The sequence below is a fragment of the Excalfactoria chinensis genome, chromosome 4 (assembly GCF_039878825.1).
Source record: "Excalfactoria chinensis isolate bCotChi1 chromosome 4, bCotChi1.hap2, whole genome shotgun sequence".
NCBI lineage: Eukaryota > Metazoa > Chordata > Aves > Galliformes > Phasianidae > Excalfactoria > Excalfactoria chinensis.
In genome coordinates, this window is record NC_092828.1 from 11,079,065 (window position 1) to 11,099,333 (window position 20,269).

General features: G+C 40.1%; 1 protein-coding gene across 6 annotated transcripts in view; it reads left to right on the forward strand.

Moving 5' to 3' along the window:
• Positions 1-20,269, forward strand: part of PPP2R2C (protein phosphatase 2 regulatory subunit Bgamma) — a 160,723-nt gene that overhangs the window by 102,508 nt on the left and 37,946 nt on the right. For all 6 annotated transcript variants that reach the window (XM_072334052.1, XM_072334051.1, XM_072334048.1 and 3 more), the window contains 4 exons: positions 8,712-8,809; positions 9,407-9,572; positions 13,531-13,643; positions 15,286-15,463. In XM_072334052.1, the coding sequence (XP_072190153.1) occupies positions 8,712-8,809; positions 9,407-9,572; positions 13,531-13,643; positions 15,286-15,463 (555 nt within the window). The remainder of the gene's footprint in view (positions 1-8,711; positions 8,810-9,406; positions 9,573-13,530; positions 13,644-15,285; positions 15,464-20,269) is intronic.

Below are 20,269 nucleotides of genomic sequence, written 5' to 3' on the forward strand. Positions count from 1 at the left end.
ACAGCAGTGTGCTACAGGCCTGTCGAGGTCTATTCTTAACAATTTAACTGTATTAATAATAGCATTACAAAGCCCAAGAAGGTATGGGAGCTGTCCTGCATATTGTAGTGCAGATATGGCTTTGTGTCCCCTGCTTTCCTTGTCATTACTCTGCAGTTAAAGACTCTGGCTCTAGCCCAGCTCCTAGCTCCAACCCTCCATGATGTTTAAGATTATATGCCTTCAGCTTCACTTGAAAGCTTGGTCCCCACTGCTTTTTCTTCCTTGGTGCACGTTATTGTGATGCACTGTTAGGTCTCCACCAGTATATTCATTTAACTACACACATACTCATTAGAACTGAATTTGGGAACATTTAAGTATCTAGACAAATGACTAAGTGCTTTGCTAAATAGCAGTGTTTTGCTGAGGGTTAGCCTGGCTTATCTGTCCCTTCGTATGTGTAGAATCAAAACTGCTCCTCTGATCTTGGATAATAACTCTCAAGGATCTTTTTCATTTTGCATTTCTTTTGTGTAAAATGGGAATGCTAACATTTCCTTACTGACTTCCCTGGCTTGCTGGGGGGTTTAATGCCAGTAAAGCACTCTGAACATAAGATCTACTGTGACAGAATTACTGAGAGCTTCGCTTCTGGAATTTAATTGCTCACTTAAAAAAGGAAAAAGAGAATTCGGAACCAGCTGGCAGGGAAATTCTATTGATGTTTATAAGTATTATGTTGGAAGTAGCATTCATATTGAATCAGATTATTCAGCATTATATTTTAAATTTTGGATGACTTTTCATTACCCTTGGATATTTTCCTTACCCTTGGATATATTTTAAATTGACGATTTTCCTTTAAAGTGTAAATATGTTATTTCATCTTTGTTTTCTAATAGTCTTTTAACAAAACTGGATGTTTGCTCATTGTAGACCATTGCATTTATTAAGCATAAGTATAGTCATTTCTGACAGTGAGGCTAAAATTAATGCATTTTAATAATTTGTATGATTTCCATTGTTGGCATTTGCTAGCTCTACAATAAGGAGTTCAGTTGAAGGTCTTTCGGTGCTCTCAGTAAAACCCGGTTGCCTAGCATTTTTAGCACTTGGCAGCACCGTTTCTAATCTGTCTTTTGCTGGCAGCCAGGCTGTGCAGCTCCTCGCTGTGCAATAACATGGATGCGAGCAGGAGCTCCCAGCTCAGGCAGCCCTCGTTTTGTGAAGACCAGTTCAAACCTTGCTCTGAAAATTGTATACACACAATGTGATGCCCACGGCAGTTTATTTCTTTCTGCCCTTCACTGTTGGTTGCTAAGAGGAGCAGACTGGCACATTTTCTAATTGCACTAATGTTTATGAAATGGAAGGTTTTAAGCCTGTTGCTGAATCCTTAACTGCCACAGTCAGGCCTGCCTCACTTAACAGCAAACACAGCAAGAAAGAAACATCTAGAGATTTATTTTTCAGAAATCTCAGGGGAATAAATTGCTGGCATGTATTACACTGCATAGGCTGTGGAGAAGTGCTTTGGGGATGAGCATTTTGGAAGCTTTCTGTGGATATCTTTCAGCTAAAAGCCGGGTTGATTTTCAGTGGTTTATTCAGGTGTCGGGCCCTTTGTTACCTGTGTGCACACACACAGAGCTGTGCTCTCCCAGCATGGTGAGGCTGCTCGTGTGCTGCATGTGATGCGGTGCCACCATAAATAGGTATTAAAAGGATTTATGGCAAACTTTTTATCAGTCCATTGAGTATTTCAGGTTATGAAGGTACAAGTAGCACACTTACTGACTTCATTAGGAAAAATAGTAACATTAATTAGGGGTTCTGTGGAACTAACGACTGCAGCTTTGCAGTCTTGCTGATCTAAGCAGGTCACCTTGTGCAGAAAGAAACTAAAGTGCGTGTAAACTCTAGCCAGAATTTTAAGAACTGTGTCCTAATTTTCAGCTACACTGCATCTGACAAATGTTCCTTGACCTTATTTATCACTGAAGTAGTGAGAAACTTCCCATTTACTTCAGTGGGCGTAAGGTCAAGTCTCTAATCCCAGATGCCTTGTACTCTGCAGGGAAGAGTTGAGTGCCAGAACCACTGAAATAAGGTCTTGGAGACTTTAAATTAGCAATGAAAGTGGGGGTCGCTTAATTAAAATCTGAATCTGTGACATGTATTCAGTGTGAAGTCCTTTTTGTTTTACCACAGAGCAAAGAACCCTTATAATCTGTGTTGCATATTTATGCTGTAGGCAGAAAATACTTTATTTCCCATGGACTGTGCTCCTGTAGTTGGGTGTCATTTCCTGGTTTTCTAATTTGAGAAGTAACACTGGAAACTAGGGATCATCGAGTCCAACTCCCAGCTCCATACAGCACCACCCAAAACTCAAACCTTGTGTCTGAGAGCAGTGTCCAAATGCTCCTTGAGCTCCAGCATCTCAGTGCTGTGCCCGCTGCCCTGTGCAGCCCGTTCCATGCCCACCTCCCTCTGGTGCAGACCCTGTCCCTGACCCTTCATCTGCCCCTCCTGACACAGCTCCATGCCATTCCCTCGGGCCCTGTTGCTGTCACACAAAGCAGAGCTCAGTGCTGGCTGCCCCTCTGCTCCCTGTGAGCAACTAATTTGTCAAGATCTCCCTGCAAAGCCTCTCCACCCTCAGAGGAGTCAACAGCTCCTCCCAATTCAGCGTCATCCATAAACTTGCTTAGTATGCATTTAAGTCCTATGTCCAGATCATTTATAAAAGCATTGAAGAGAACTGCCCCCAAAATGGTACCATGGGGAGCCCCGTTAGCGACTGTCTGGCAGCCTGATGTAACTCCATTTACTATAACTCTTTGACCTCCCATCACATTATGTGTTTGTCTAACTGTATGCTGGACATTTTGTCCGAAAGAGTACTGTGAGAAATAGTACCAAAAGCTGTACTGAAATCAAAGTAGATCACATCAACTGATTTCCCTTGTTCAACTTGGAGGGTAACCTTGTCATAAAAGAAAACTCAGTTAACTAAACAGGACTTTCTGTTCACGAACTCATGATGTCTATGACCAGTGACTATGTTGTCCTCCTGCGGCACAGGAGGATTTGAAGTTAGGAGATTTTTTTACTCATTATTTTTTCTTACTACTCTTTACTACTGTCCCACAGTGAAACACTTCTTTCTAAAGGTTCCTTTCAGGAGGTATATGCATTCAACCCAGTAGTTTTGGATTTCACATCAGGAATAATCATGCTATTATATTCAGGAAGAAAGGTGATACTTGGCCCAATAAAATTTCTCGTTCTTACTTGACAGGATTAAATGGAGCTGATGGATTCTGACCTCAATATATTTGTTCTTGCTGACAGTGAAGCCAAGAAGTGCATTAGTTAGGAAAGCAGTGACACAAAGTGCAGGGACACGCTTCTCCGGACTTCGTTCTTCTATTGATTGATCACCTAGTTTTGCTGATCCCTGAGGCACTTACACTATTAGCACCTATATTCAGAGTTTGCTTTGGCCAAAGTCATCTGCCTGTTGTGTTTTGCATTGTCCATTGTCCACATAGCATGGAACAAACACCATTTTGTAGCACAGGCATCATCTGGCGTTAAAGCCAAAATGAACAAGAAAAGCTACAGAGTGTGATTTACCAGGGTGACAAACAATGTCAGGGGCAAAGTGGCAGATAGATCCTTTGTTTCATTCTTTCTTACCTTCTGTGGTAGCATTTCATTGTGCTCTTTCAGGCTCAAGCTCTCGCACATGCTCTCCCACATCAACTTTTTTTGCTACTTATTTTCACAGTCCATTCTGCTTTGTGCATGCTCATGCTCTCTTTTTCTCTCATCTGTCCTTCCCAAATGGCCACTCAGCTGAATACTACTTGTCTTACACTGCTTTGATGGCATGGAAAGGTGATAAGATTGTGAACAGAATGTCTTCCAGTAGAGTGGAGTTGGCTTTCTGATGTATCAGCTTTTAGTTAGCCAAGGTTTGGGCAGTGCGACATGTGAGATATTTCCTTTTGCTTCCTTGCATTTCGAGGGGTGGTTTCTGGTGCTGCGTGATTGCACAGCACTGCTGTGAATGAGAGTGAGTGCATGCTACAGAGCCTGTTGTGTCATGTATGCAGCTTCTGTTGCCAGAGATCTCTCTGCCAGCTGCTTCAGAAAAGAAGGATGCATCCGACCCTCATACCTTTGGGGTTTGCATACATTGTTTTCTATCTGCTGGAGGAAAACTGTGGAAGTTCAGCTTAACAAAAGGGGAGCGGGCACTTTCACCCATTTTTTTATTTACCTTTTTACTTCTTTTTTACCATGTCTAAATTAAATTCCAACAACATAGCTCATTCTAATGGCCTCCCTTCACATGAGTTACTGTAATACTGCTCATCTTTTATCTACCGTTTGTCCTCTTGTTTTATATCTGCCTTTGTTGCAAGCTTCTTTGTTGTTTCTTCCAGATTATGATCCTCCGGGACTTTAGTATCAGTATGACTGAACATTGCTTGCAGCCATGCCAGATTGTGCTGTGATCTGATTGGATTTCACAAGCCAAGGTTAGGCCAGGTCAGAACTTGGTTGAAACATTGTAGACTACAAGATTGCCTTTTAGCCACTGGGAAAACACAACAAAAACCTGGCCGAGATGCTGCTTTAGTCAGCTCAGGCCCCATGTTGTGATGCTGGTTGTGGTGGATGAAGTGTTAAGGAAACCTTCTTTCCTGTTCTCATCAGTGGGATTTCACAACCTTTTATTAGAAAAATACTGATGTTAATTACACTATTCTGTCTCATTGCAAATCCTTTAAGTCTCTATCAGGATTATAGCGCTGTTCAGCTGTATCTTAGATTGTCTGATCATCTTTTCCCTATAGAGCTGCATCATGATGTTTTCCCTCAAAACTTGCTCCAAAATCATGCATTTCTCTGTTGGATGAAATACTTGCTTGCCTGATCTTCCGAAGCCAAAGTAATACTTATCGAGTGTTCCAGTGCCTTCAAATTAAGGTCCTCAGAAAAGTAGAAGTTATTAGTGAAAGTAACATGCAGAAAAGTGCAGTTGAACTTTTCCTTAGAGTTTCATTTGCCTGCATCTGTGTGAGAACAGCGCTAATGAAACTGAGGGAAGAGAGGTTTAAACAGCTAGAGATGTCTCTATGTACAACTATGCATAGTTATACACCGATATACTTAGATCTATTAGGAAAGATGAATATAGATAACTAAACAGCAGCTGTTCAGTACAAAATCACAATTAAACACCTTTAGAGAAGGTAAACTGAAGCAGAGGATTTAGATAATGAGGTGTAATGAGAGATGACTAGGAGTCAGGGAGTGAAATGTTTCAGGAAACACACTTCTGTTGGCCTAAGGAATGAGGTCTGTAACGTGTAGTGCCTGCTGGAACAATATGCTGTGGCAGGATGTAGAAGAGGAGCAGGTGCGTACTTCCCTGGAGCATTCTCTTATCCTTTGAAGGTTCTCTGTGTGTTTTTCTCAGCCAGCATCTGTATACTGAATTTTAAACTTGTGGTTTTTGGTTGTGTGAAAATGATGCACGTCATGTCTTTTAAATTTGTGTGCATGTCAGTGTAGAAGAAGTGGGGAATTTATGCACAGATCAGGAAGATTAATGTTGCATTAAAGTCAAAATTTGCCAGCTTAATTGTCAACAGTGGCTATTGAGGTTACTTGTAATTATTCTTAACAGGTAAATTATCTCTGTTTCATATAATCATAGTGCCAAGCTTGATAGTGGTAGGATATGGAAGGTGTAGAGCAGGACAGAGCCTTTCATCTCAATCATCCCTTACCAAGGACTTTCTGTACGTGCAAATTCACCAGCTCTTGCACTGTGGAGCATTTATATATCCCAGAGCAGGTAGTTCACTGGGAGTTTGCTTCTCTGCATGCTCAGGAGATCATTCTCCTATGTAGGAGTCTGTAGGGAGGCCATAGTGGCTGATGTTGCTATAGCACTGACAAAGATGTAGGGGAATGTCCTGCAGAGGGATATGAAAAGCGCTGTGGATTGATTCTGTTCCTGCCTCGTCAGTCTTAGAAAGAGCCACCTCGGCTAATCTTTATGAAAACAGCATGACTAATGCTTGCCTGCTGAACTGGTATGTTGGATAAGATATTTTGGCTGTTGTTTTCAGCTGTTATTTACAGGATCAATAAAAGTGATTTTTCAATTCAAGGCTAATTTTTTACCAACAAGCTGCATACCATGTAAGGTCAGAATATTGGTTCTGATCTTCTTTTAAGAACAAGTTAATTTAAAACCGATGGGCAGTTTCCAGTTCAGAATTCCCTTCTCTTATTGAAAGGAGAGATGCCTCTGGGAGAAACAGCTTATGAGGGAGGTAATTATGTGCTGGACTGTATCACAATCGACTGCCCAGAGATACTTACGTGTAGCTGCTTTTATTTAAATAATAATCACTTAACAGCACACAATATTTTAATAAATACAGAGGGTGCTGTTGACGACTATGCAGATACTCCTGTTGACTTCACTGGGCATTGGCTGAAGTGTCTGTGGTGCTTTGTGACCATTTAGAGGTGCCTTCTGTAGTATCTTGTGACCATTTACAGACAGTTTCATGCCAGTGTGGAAATATTTCAAGCCAACAGAAGGTGTATTCACTTATACTAATGTAAAAGCCATTCATTGCTTTTTTATCTGCTTTTTTTGTGATCTGTTGGAAAAATTTGTTACGCATTACATATGCCTGAGTATGTATGCCTCCCATCCTCTTTTGCCTTATTGCCCCATGCACGCTAGAGATAAGTCTCCATTCTAAAAGCACTGTCAGTATGAGTTGTCTGCAGTTCTGCCTGCTTGGTTGGGGTCAGATACAACTTCAGGTGACTAAAACCATGCAGATATTGTTTTATGAGCCAGAGCTCACACCAACCATTGGAGAGTTTTGCAGGATAAGAACAAAGTAACCAAGGCATATTCTTAGTGAGAACTAACAATGAACTTTACATGCCAAGAAAGTTGACCTGTTTCTTTTATTTGTTAAGTATTTATTAGACCCAACCCAGCCCCTCCTGAGCCCCAGAGCATCACCAGCCATAGCCTCCCTGTACTTCCCATACTCAATAAGGTGCGAGCAGCTGGGCTAATCACCTGTGAAAAACAGTCTGCAAGGAGGTCTGCATAAAGAATCAAAGAACATCAGCTATGAGAAGCTTTGGTTCATGCCCAAGATGTTGCAAGCTGTTGTATTCCGTTTCTCTCAAAGGCTATGCATCCATACGTTTCATTCAGAGAAAAGAAATAATTGCATGCGTACTTTATGATCCTCCCTCTCTTTACATGTCAGTGTGTAGTGAAAAGATGCATGTTTTTTTTAGAGAGACAAACAGAATTGAATGATGGAGATTTCTTAAAAGGATCAAAGGAGGTGCTTTATCATTATTAGGTTATAGTTTTCCTTCTCCAGGTGGTGCTTATAACTTTCCAGTAAGAACCTGGCTTTTTGGAACATGTGTTGCTACTGGCAATAGGAGCTTTCTAACACTCAGCTACTAGTTTATTAGAGGAATAATGGGAGCAGATGTTTTCAGTTCACAAAATGTATCCAATAAATGGCGCATCCACTTGTTATTTTAATTCCTTTAAATTTTAGTGAGCTCATTTGGGGCTAGGCTTTCAGAAGAGCTTAACCCCATGCAGCCCCATTGTTCTCAATATAAATGATAAACGCATTTAAAAACCACAGCTTTTATTGCCTAAAGTGGAGCTACTGACTATGGATGCCTCAAAAAATGTGGCCCATGTTTCTGCTGAGTGCATACTGATCCTTGTAGAGAATTCATACGTGTAGTCCTGAGTGATACCCTGCGTTTGTCTGTGATTGTATATGCGATGGCTTCTTAATTTACTATTGCACTAGGCATTTTAATTTAAATTATGCTAATAGTGTAGGATTAACTGTGGATTATGATTCTCGTATTTGCTGTCAGACAAGCAGAAGAGCCCGTTCTTTTGCTCCTATCAATTTCTCCCTTCTCATTCTGATGTTTAGTATTTTGAGCTCAAGCTTGGCCTCTGGTTTTGATGAGGTTTCTTGTATAAGCTGATGCAATTGCTTAGGGAAAGATAATTGTTGAAAATCAGAAAAAGAAAAGGCTGCGATCTTTTTATCTTCCGATGACACATTTTTATGGTGCTGAAATGATTTACTGAAAACTCTTTTGATTTGAATGGGCTCTTGCCAGCATGGCACAATGAGCAGTTCTCTGTGGCACATGTACTTTGCCTTTTTACTGTTGGCTCAAACACGTAGTAAACTAGTGCTCAGGGTTTTATTGAACCCTAATGAAGGGTGAAGAATACATAATACCTGCAGCAGGAATAAGCTTTTATGTTGGTCCCCGCTATGGAAGTAGCACGAGGCCAACACTGTCTACTATCTCCAGTAGTGAAAAAGCATTATAGGAGTTTGGGTTTGCTCTTCCTGAATTTTTACCCTCCTAGAGATCTCCAGACTGAAGATGTGCTGGAAACACAAGTTTGCCTCCTTACATTTGCACTTGTTTCGTTGTGTAGCAACCTTGGATTCTAATGGCATGCAGCCTGTTTGCATTAGTGCCTTGTTTTGAATTCATTTTCCTTCAAATCCCTCATTTATATTTTGTGAAGTGCTTGATATTCCTAATGGCTTCGTGTTGTAGCAGCAGTCTAAAATTTTCCTTCTTTTCTCTCTTTTCCCCTCTAGCTGATATTATTTCTACAGTTGAGTTTAACCACACTGGAGAACTTCTGGCTACTGGTGACAAGGGGGGTCGGGTTGTTATATTCCAAAGGGAACCTGAGGTATGTGAGTTAGTCCTTAATAGCTTGCTAAAACTCTTTTTGATTGTTAGTACTTTAATTGGATCTATTAAAAAATAATAATAATAATTGCTAATAATCTCAAGATTGAGTAAAAAAGAACATGGGAAGAGGGTAAATGTCTTTTTCATCACAAGTTTACTCTCTTTCCTGTTCCAAACAAGGATACTTCAGAGTATTCTAAGCTAAGAAGAGAGGTGGTGGCCTTTGTTTTACTTTTGTTTTAGTAGCTTTTGCCCCTTTGATGGAGTTATTCCAATTCAAGCAGTGTTTGTACTGTGTTATCTTTTCTGCTCCAGGTTTAAATTTAGTCCGCGCACGGCATCTCCTGTACAAAGCCTTGCTGAACAATTGACATTTCTTCCAAAATTCTGTCCTTTATTAAATGCTGCTTCAGTACTCACAGGAAGTTTCATTCCTGTAGAAACAGATCTATCGATCTCGTGTTTTAAATGAGAAATTTAATTATACATTCAATAGTTTTGAATTTACAAGGCTGCTAATACAACTTCCCCTAGAGCAGGAGAAAATATATTGCCATAATAAAACACGCCTTTTTGTTGTTCTTACTCTCCACAGAGTAAAAATGAGCCTTACAGTCAGGGGGAGTACAATGTTTACAGCACTTTCCAGAGCCATGAACCTGAATTTGATTATTTGAAGAGCTTGGAGATAGAAGAAAAAATAAACAAGATCAAGTGGTTACCACAGCAGAATGCAGCTCACTCACTTTTATCAACAAATGGTAAGACAGAAGAGAATATGTTGGACATAACCTTTTGCTCTTTTGCATTTTAGCACTGACTGTATATATTCAAATTCTGCATTCATTTTGCTTTAGCATTCTAGTGATTTCATGTGTCAGAGTTTACTGAGACTGCCGTAATGAACCGATAGCTGTTGTTTATGCATTTGGTGCGCAATCACCAAGGTTTTTCCTTTTGATGTTTAGAGCGCTACCCATTTTTGCTCTTTGTGTGCCATGCTATCTTGAAATTAATTGTGAAAAAGACATGACCTTATCCAGCAGCTGTGTTCCACTGGGAATTTGGAGTTTTGTCTGCTGTTTTTATCGTAACTTTTATTCTTTTCAGATGCGTATATGAAAGTAAGTGAGATAAATGAATTTCTTTTTCTCTTCGTTCATTATCATCAGAATGTTCTATTTAAGTTCCCCAGTAGGAATAATAATAAGAAATTGATACTGACTCATCTTTCCACATGCTTAAGGCCTATTGCTGAAGAAAATGCAGTATCGTTGCTAAGAGGGGAGATGCAGCTGTGGAATAGTTGGAAGAAACTGAATGGGTCTTAATTTATACATCTATCATATAGGAAATATTTGGTCACCATTTGTCAGCTTAAGATCCAGCATAATTATTTGCCCTCTATTCTTCCTAATTGTGGAGAATCCTAGGTGACCCCTTTATGTGAGTAAAGCAGAAGTGAAGCCATGGGCACAGCCTGTGGATGTTGGCTTGGGATTGCAGGATGTGATTCTGTGTTAAGGAGAATTCATCATGTCCTGGCACAGTAAGGCTGAAGTCTGAAACATTCATCTTGTGGCATGGTTCTGGGTTCAGGGTACAGAAGGCTGAACTTCTTTCTGCCGCACAGACTTTCTGTGAGAATACACTTACAATTTACATAAATTCCATGCCTGTTAGAAGTGGAGAATAATATTTTCCCATGTGAGGGCATTGTCTGCTCTCCATGCTTACACTGGTCCAGTTGTATAAACACTTTCAGTATTGGCTTATATTTTTACCTCTTTATGAGCCCTCTGTTAGGTTGGGATCCAAAGCCCAGTTTTGGTCAGAAAAATGAGTACTATGAAAGAGCATCCTATAAAACTTCTGCAGAGCATGTTCTCTGCCCAGGTGCAGGTAGGCAGTGTCCATTGAATTTGCTGGAAGGAGCATCCCAGTGTTAGGGAAAGCATGAGAGGAAATTCCATCTAAATCTCACCTTCACTATATGAGACTTGACAGGTGTGTACTTTCCCAAATCTATTTCTGTCCTTTTAAGGGCTCCTTCACAGGTCACCTTGCTTTTAGAGAGTTCCTTTGTAGTTCACACATTACCAGTAACTTATCAGCTAAGCTCTGCTTACATTGTCTTAATTAATGGAGGCAGAAGGAAGTCACCAAGGCTTTCAATTCCCACTGTGGATTTGCAGTTAGCTTGCAGTTAGCAAATTCCTGGTTTGCTCTGTAAACTGAACTAATTTAGTAGTATAGTATTAAATTATTAAGATTCATTGGTATCTTTTGTACCAGAATATATTGGGACTTCCTGTTTGATTTATATTGAGTAAATCACAATTTGACCCATACACATCCTTTCATCTGAGGCTTCGAGATTTCTTATTAGACATTAATTAATTTAAACTTCACAACACCCTTGAGACTGAAGGAACACTGAACCTCACAAAGATGTTTCTATATTTTGTGAAACATAAGCATACTTAGAATTTCTAGGGAGGTTTTAAAGTCCGGAAGGCAGATGAGCAAGAAGAAAACCAACACACAACATCCTTAACTACTGAAAGTTTTCTCTCAGGGAAGTGATAGGTTAATCAATAACAGTCAAGTCCAGCAATGGAAAAGACTCTTTCTTCTTACGTCTTTTATAATCACTGTATTAAAAATATAAGACTAGATGAGCAGAAAAGCACATGTACATGTAATAAAAGCCCCGAGTACATGATATACCCTGTATGTACTTTTAGTAATTAACATGGCTGATAGAAATGAAATGTATTGAACATTTTTTGCAGCTATTCAGCTGCAAATGGAAATAACCACTTGTTCTGTAGATTGATTAATATCTGTAGGAGGCGTTTTTGTTGTTTCACCCTGCTGGGCAGCTGAATTCCACTACAGCTGTTCAAGCACTGCTTCAGTACAGCTTAGTGCCACAGGGCCCATCCTTTAGTAACTGCTCCACAATGGGTCCCCAGAGGCAGCAGCTCTCCCAGAGTTCCTGCCTCACTGCAGGCTCCTTTCCATGGATTGCAGTTCTGGCCCAGGCCCTACTTCTGCTGGGGTCCTCTGTGTGCTGCACCTCCTTCAGGGCTGCTCCATGGCAACATGTGGATATCTCCACACGGGGCACGTGGGTTGCAGAGGGACATTCTGCCTCTCAATGGGCCTTTCCTGGGCTGCAGGAAACTTCTGCTCTGCACTTGAAGCAACTCCTGTCCTTCTGCACTGACCTCGGTGCCTGCAGGGCTGTTCTTCTCACATTCCTCAGTCCCCTTCCAGCTGCTGTTGAACAGCAGTTGTTCCCTTCCTTAGATCTGCTCTCACAGGGGCACAGCCAGCGTCACTCGTGGCTCAGCTCTGCCCAGGGGCAGGTCCCTCTTGGAGCCATCTGGAGCTGGCTCTGATCTGACATGGGACAGCTGCTGGGCTCTGCTCACACCTGCAGCCCTCCAGTACAAAAACCTTGCCACACAAACCCAATATGGATGCATACTAACAAAAGCACTCTGAGCAGTGGAGCAACTGGTTGATTTTTAAAATAAAAAGAGATCAAAAGTAAAGTTGCTGTAGAAATGAGGAGGGATTTCTGTACTCAGATATATTACTTTTAAAATAATATGTACTAGCATTTGAAGGAAGTGTTTGGAATTTTGGGAAGAGAAGGGTGATGGAAGGAGAAGGGACTAAATGAGAAAAGATGCAGGGATGGAGGTTAGCATCTGACGTGCAGAAGCTTTGGAAAGTCTGTCTGCTCCATGAAGAGATGTGTGAAACAACAATTGGAAGGTCAGGACAAGGCTTATAATCTGTGGAAGGAGAAGAGCTGACATTTATCTTTCTGCCTAAATTTGCCAGGTTGGGGTGCAAGATTGGAGTGGGAGTAGACAGTATCAGGGAAACCTGCAGCTTTAATGTGCAGCTACAAAAGGAAGGAGGAATTCCATCTGAAATGTTTAAGAAACTCTTCGTTAAACAAGAGGCATCCTTATTCTATCGTGATGTTCTTAATGATCATCTTATCCATCATGAAAAGGGAGAGTTTAGGTTTAATTCAGTTCCCTTCAATTCAGATCTAATCACAATATCTGTGATATTAATATATTTTTCTCTCCACTTCTCTCTCTCTTACCCTTACATGATGTTTTCTGATGTTATTTCTATTGATATCCCTTGTTAGGAGAGCAAAATCACAGAATCACTGAAAAATGTTCCATACTTCACAGTCATTTCTTTGCTAGAACTCATGAAGTTCTAACAATACACCTCTTCCCATTCTCATAGCAAGCCAAGCAGATATAACTGTTCTCTTTTCTTGTGTGATTCAGAAGTAACCTAGATAGTGGGCTTTAGTATCAAGATTATTTCCTTGACGATTTGACTTTGCAAGTCTGACCTTCAGCAGGAAGCACTGTATGGTTTTGGTATGTTCTGCCTGCAAACTGCTGAGTTGGATATGAGAGCAGCGTGTGTTTTGCAGGGTCTGTCAGCTGTCAGGGCCCTCTGCCTCACTTCAGGGTATGGGATGTGCTTTATGAGTATTTTTTCCAGTTGGCAGCATTGATTGAATGTGCCAGATTTAGAGACCCAGACTGTGTCAGCATGGAACATGTCTAAGCCAAGGTGCAGAAACTTCTTTAAGGCGTATTTTGTGAAAGGTGAGTAACCATGTTCAGATTTCCTGTGCTGACAGAAAGCTGTTTGTCTCTTCTTTTAAAGATAAAACAATCAAGTTATGGAAAATTACTGAAAGAGATAAGAGGCCAGAGGGGTACAACTTAAAAGATGAAGAAGGAAAGCTTAAAGATCTTTCTACAGTAACATCACTACAGGTAAGATACTGTCTTTGTCCTGGTTGCTCCCATATGAAGAAGATAGTCATGGGTACCAAGTCAGTAGAAGATTTAAATATATACCTAGTGTTAAGCATATATGCAATTATTATTGAAGTTTTGTCTGACTGTACAGTTTTGAATCTTTAATGTATTTTCATAGAATCATAGAATTACTCAGGTTGGAAAAGACCTTGAAGATCATCAAGTCCAATCTCAGCCTAGCCATAGTACCCTAACTCTAACAACCCTCTGCTAAATCATATCTCTGAGCACCACATCCAAACAGCTCGCAGTCACAAATCCTTTTAAGTCACAGATCCTTTATGATATAGTGACCATCACAGAAATGTTTAGAGTTTATCCTGATAAAATTCTCTCGGCATGACTTCACATTCTTTCACACAAGGTTATGGAATTTAGTGTGCTGGGAGAAACTGACTTATAATTAATACTAAACAGCGTACTCACCTCATTCAGAGTAACGGAGTTAGTCAGTACAGCAGATTTCAGTCTCATCGTTATTACAGTAGTATGAAAGAATTGTCTTCTTTCTGGAGATATTCAGAAGTCCTGTGACTGTGAGGCTCAGTTGTCAGTCTCGTACTGTAATAGATTTTTGCTCTCACACTTTAATGGCTGAATTCACTTCAGGCGTTTTTCCAAAGGGGATGACTAACGGTTAGAACTGGAAGGCTGTACTGTACAAACTCTATTATTTTTACTAATCTTAAACAGAAACAATCAACTCCTACCTGGAGACCAAGCCACTATTGTCTGCTGAGGGAAAAAATACCCTCCAAAGTCTCAAGATCTACATGAATGGAATTCAGGCAGAACAGAGTACCTGTTTTGTATCATTAAGCAAACAAAGCCATTTAGGATTGCTTATTATCTGAGAATCCAAAGACAGAGAATCATTGCTTTGTTGCTGGAGCAGCAAGTTAAACTCAAAGCTTTAACATTTCTGTGTTTCTCTTTAAATGATCTTGCATGTTTGAAAGATTGTTTATGATGCATGTTCAGCTACATCATATATTACTGATTGAGGATCACTGCATTTCTGTGTGTAATGCTTTACCAACAGGGAATAAATTGGCATTGTCTAGATTTCAAAGCGTGACATCGAAGTGACACACAGGGAAGTAACAAGGGTGCAATGATCAGCTGGCTTTGTTTTTGAAGGCTGTATTCATTATGTTCTGCAGAGATTATAACCTTTTCTCTGCTTGACTTTTATTTTTTGAGATAAAGTAGCAAAAGAAATAATGCGTGGGATTCACAGCAAACAGACTATAGGAAAACCAAAATACTGGGACTTCATTGTTTGAGTGCTGGAGCCAGAACCTTCTGCATATGTGTGACATGGGACTGGTCTGCTCTGTGGCAGCTGTCATTGCCTCTGTTCCAGTGGCCCAAGCTTCCCAATGTTCTGCCTAGCTCTCCATGGCTCTTATCTGTCCCTTCCCTGTTGTCAGGGATGGTCTTGCCCAACTATTCATCCATGGAGAAATTCACCTTGCATGCACTACTGAGAAGTTTTATAATGTCACCATCTTTGAATACTTGTTCTCCACCGTGCTAGCAAAAAACTTACTTAAGATCTTACTCTGTTTCTGATCTGTGGATTGTTTTTTGGCAGGTGCCTGTATTGAAACCTATGGATTTGATGGTAGAAGTCACTCCCCGGAGAATCTTTGCTAATGGTCACACCTATCATGTCAACTCGATATCTGTCAACAGTGACTGTGAGACATACATGTCAGCAGATGATCTCAGGATTAATCTCTGGCATTTGGCAATCACAGACAGAAGCTTCAGTATCCTTTATTGTGGTTCCTTACTCAGTATTGATAGTATTAATGGAGCTTAGGAGGGGCATTTTAAAATATTTCTTCTTCAGGTTTATAAATATATCTTACCCTTACCAGAATCCTGGCAGTATTTGTAACAGAAAATGCTCAGATATCATAAAGGACAGCAAAGGGTTGCAAAATTTAGGGAATTCTGTGAAAAATAGCAGTCCTGGAGTTGGCTAATGACACATGAATAGAAAACTGATGATGACTGAATGATAACTATCCACCTGACTGGCATGTTTTATACTGTTATTTCCTGAAGACATTTCATGCTGAGCTGCTCAATTTTTTTCTCTCTCTCTTTTTTCTTTTTTTTTACTTGAAAAAGAAAGAAATTCTCCTTCCTCTGTCCCCTGTTCTTGGCCACCCTGCTGCACAAAACCCTTATGTCTGAGACATTCATAGTTTGGGTGTTAGGCTTACCTGCTTCATGTGAGTTGTGTTTGGAGTTAATGCAACTGCGGTATCAAGTGCCGGCATCATCCTGAAAGCCGTGATGTGGGATCATTCCAGTCAGGGATGCTGCCCCTGCACTGCACAGTGCAGGAGGAGATAGAGAAAATGAAGTCAAGAGAAGTGATTCTCTGTGCGTTGCAGAACATAAGGGAAGAGAAAGATAAGAAATAGATTATGGAGCCAGTTCGGAATACTGTATTCTTGTCGTTGTTGTTTTGTTTTATTTCAAGAGGAATTAGAAGAATATTTCTCCATGGAATTGTATGAAGGACTATTAAATATTGAAGAGAAATCGTTGTTCTGCTGTGGACAAATTCCTTTTGCCAACATAAAATTCTCTTTTTCCTGTTCCTGCTGGTTTTTCATGTTTCTTGATCTGCAGGCTAGGTAATCTCTGGAGCTTGGCCTGCCCTTTATAAAAGTCAGAGAAAAAAATTTATCAAGTGAAGCAATTCTTGATGTCCTTAAAACAAATAAATGGAACTGCCTTTGCAGTATTGATGGACAGGTGCATTTATCCTTAGACAGTATGAGTTTGGAAACAAATTGAGATGTTCCTTTTCTGCCTTTCACCTGTCTACATGAAGTGAGATCAGCGGTGCCTTCTTTAACAAGATTGTTTTTAGGATCAGTCCTTAGGTGGTCCTTTAAAACCCAGCAGTGTTGTCTTTGATATGCAAGCAACTGTACTTCTCTATTTTCATATGAGAGGACACAGTGTGAAATTCTTTTGCCAGCATATATCTATGGAGTAGCAGTGTGGCTTCTTAGTGTCCTTCTCACTGCAGCTTCACCTTCCCACTCTTATGTCTCTCCTGGGCACTTTTGTATCTGCCCAATGGGTGTTTTCTTCCTCTTCTAAAGCGGAGCAATGAGTCAGGATGAGAGCAGCAGTCTCTGTATGCCCACAAAGGTACGTGCTTGTCCACAAAGGTATTTCAAACTAGCAGTGTGCCTGTGAAGGGCTGGATAACAGTCTCAAGATCATAAATGCTACCATAAGTCTTGGTACAACATGGACATCAAAGGTACTTGAGACTGCATAACTATTTAGAATGCTACTGTCTCTACTTGTGGATGCTCATCTGTTGTATTCGGTCACAGCTGTGTGCACTGTGCACCATTCCTGTTGTGCAATGTTTACTAACAAGTGTGTTTTCTAGAGTTCATAGTTTAATCACTGATTTAACCCTTACAACTTATAACTTACTACACAGTTTATACTAAGTAACTTCAGTGTCTGAGGATGTTCTAAAACTGCTATTTGGGGGTGAAATCAGATCACGTTTTGAGTTTAGGCCCATCCTTTTTGTTTCTAAACTTTGGGATACATGTGTGGATAACTTTCGAATAACTGTGTTTTATCCTGGGTTCAGATACAGATCTTACTACTCTTTTTTAGATACGCATGAATGAATACCTGTCAGATGGTCATGAGAGAGTTTAGGCAGTGGTAAGAGAGAACACTGGCAAAAACATTAGTTAAAGATGGTTAATCTTAGATGGCAGCCTGTTTTTGCTGTACTGGCCACAGTGCTGGTATCTTTTCTTGAACACTTCCAGGTGTGGTGACTCCACCACCTCCCTGGGCAGCTCATTCCAATGCTTTACTGCTCTTTCATAGAGAATAATTTTTTCCCTAATGTCCAACCTGAATGTTGCTGTGTTTGGTGCCTTGTTATGCAGAATAGTTAAGAATACAGGAATACTGAGTTTGTAAAATGCTTGCTTCACACTTTCTTACTAGATATAAAATGGAAATGAAACAGCTTGCTGTTTTGCACTGGGGGCTTGATTCCTTGAAATGTTTAAAACAATAAATAGAAAATATTTAGCTCTGAAGTTGCATATGTTAATAAGAGGTCTGGCAGTAGTACATACTTGGCTTTTTGCTTTCCCTCAGAGACAACAGGGCTGCATATAATGAACTGCAGTCTCTTTACCCAAGAGGCTGACGTGACAATGACCCACCAAATTCAGTGGTAGAGCTTCTGGACATTCGGCTGATGTTTGAACATCTTTACAAATTACTTGGGAAAGACTGGAGAAAAGCTGTCAGATTAACAGTGATACGCTAGGATTTTTTTCCAGTAAAATACTTTGTCTTGTAAAATTTTAGTTGAGAACAGTTATAATGGCTCTATAGCCATTATTTTAGCACTTCTACAAATCACTGAGAATCCTTTGTTTATTTGAAAACAGAAAGACAAAGCAATGTAGGTCTTAAAGTTAGTTCTTGTTCTGGCTCCCTTGGAAAATAATTCAGCTTTGCAAAATTTGATCCAAATATCTACTTCAGGTAAAGCCTTAGGCAAGCAAAATACAGTTAGTGACTTTGTGGTTTGCTTTTATATTAGCATAAACAGTAACTGGGATGAAATGCAGAGGAGGTGAGTTTTATGCTATGACTGTAAATTTTCCTGCAATATATGCAAAACTTTTGTACATGACTTCCCACTTACAAGCGTATTTACTCAGTATTGTTTGAGCAGGATGGGGAAAGGGAGGAGGAGGTGAGAGGAAAGGAATGGGGAAGGTCAACTGGTAAATAATTACACATATGAGGCTTTTCTTTGCTGAAAGGTTTAATGTGTGTGATTGTGTTATGGAGAATGAGTGTCATTGTCCTTAATTATAGATGATACTCTTCATTGGAAAAGAAGCGAGGTAAAGGTTGCTGTATTGTTAATGTTCAGTCTGAAATGGCTTAGCAGTGTTGCCCATAGCTTAAGCCTTTAGATAAGTCATCTTTGGTGTATTGAATGAGAAAACGGCAGCGCTGGAAGCATACTGATAAGGCTTACTTCACATCAGCAGCAATCTTTGGACCATCTAGCTGCACTAAATATTCTTTATGAGAATGTATTTGGATCACTCACAGAAGTATGTAGCTCATAGCACTTGAACTCCCTTCATTTCCTGGTAGCGCACTATTTCACTCCAGAGGCAGTCATGGCATTGCTATGGAAACAACATCACTGTTTCCAGCATGTGCTCATCTAGAGACTCATCTTGACTAAAATACTCATTTCTCAGTCAGATCAATATAGTCCAGTGTTATCCTGATTTAATAAAAAATTCCTACTTCTTTGTCCCATAAGGGTTCGGCTAATTAGCAGATCACCATAGGGCCTTCTTATAGTCTAATGTATGCCAGTATTTGAAGCATATCATGGATAGTCAGATCGTTAGGCACTGTATCTTAGGGAAATTAATTTACTTAAGAAATAAACAACAACAACAAAAGCAAGAAAATGATATCACCGAAATAACAGAGTAAGTAGATAGAGACCAAGTTTGTACAACCCAATGTGCATCTGAATTGCACAGGGCATATCACAGCGTGCCCTGGGGGCAGTCTGCTGCCTTGCAAAATTCCTGATCCCTGTCTCAGTGCTGTGCATTTCAATGCTAAGCTGAGAGCAAACATGCAGTTTTCTCTTGGCATTCCTGTAGCTGGAAGCTGACAGGTTTATGCCCTTCAGCGAGATATGGTTGTTTCTATAAAAATTCCTCCAACACGATGACTGTGCACAAACTATTCATAGTGTGTTTTTCGTGCTCTTGAAAAAAAGCCTTAGCTGCATTAAAACCTGCTGCTGCCCCACCCTCAGCTCTGTTTTCCTCAAGCATATGCTCTCTGTTTGGATAGTTGAATATTCTATTTTGACATACATACATTTTGATATACATTGAATATTACATGCTTCCTGTTCTGTCAAGAATTAAGCTCTGCCAATCTGCACTGTGTGTTTAAAAGCTGTATGCTGCATCAAGGAGCCTTTTTCTAATTGAGTGGAGTTGTTGCTAGCAAAACTTGAGTAGCTTTCCTCGTAGTGTTCTTGTGTTCTATAGTTCCCAGAATCCCTCCTCTCCCACTGGCTTAATCTCAGTCTCTCTCCATTAGAGGCAAATGAAGACATCTGCACAGCTGAATTCAGGTCTTTAAGTCAGAAGTAGGGGATCACAGAAGAAATTGTAGGAGATGTACCCTATTTGTATGGTTTGGGAAGCTCTTTTAGAGTATAACGATTGAGAAATGGTTGCTTTAGAATGTAGCTAATGAGAATCTGTTGCTCTGCACTCCTAATTAAAATACTCCTACTTGAATAACTGAGGGAAAAAAAGAGTTATTTTTAACAGGCTTATTTTCTGGATAAGTAAGGCTAAATAAAAAGGAAAAAAGGAGAAAAGAGATTCAAATATATTAAACTTCTTAATACACAAAGTTCACACCAGTATCAACAATCAACCATTAGGTTCTTTGTTGTATTGTCATTTCTCACCTATAGTAATTAGATTTTAAATGGT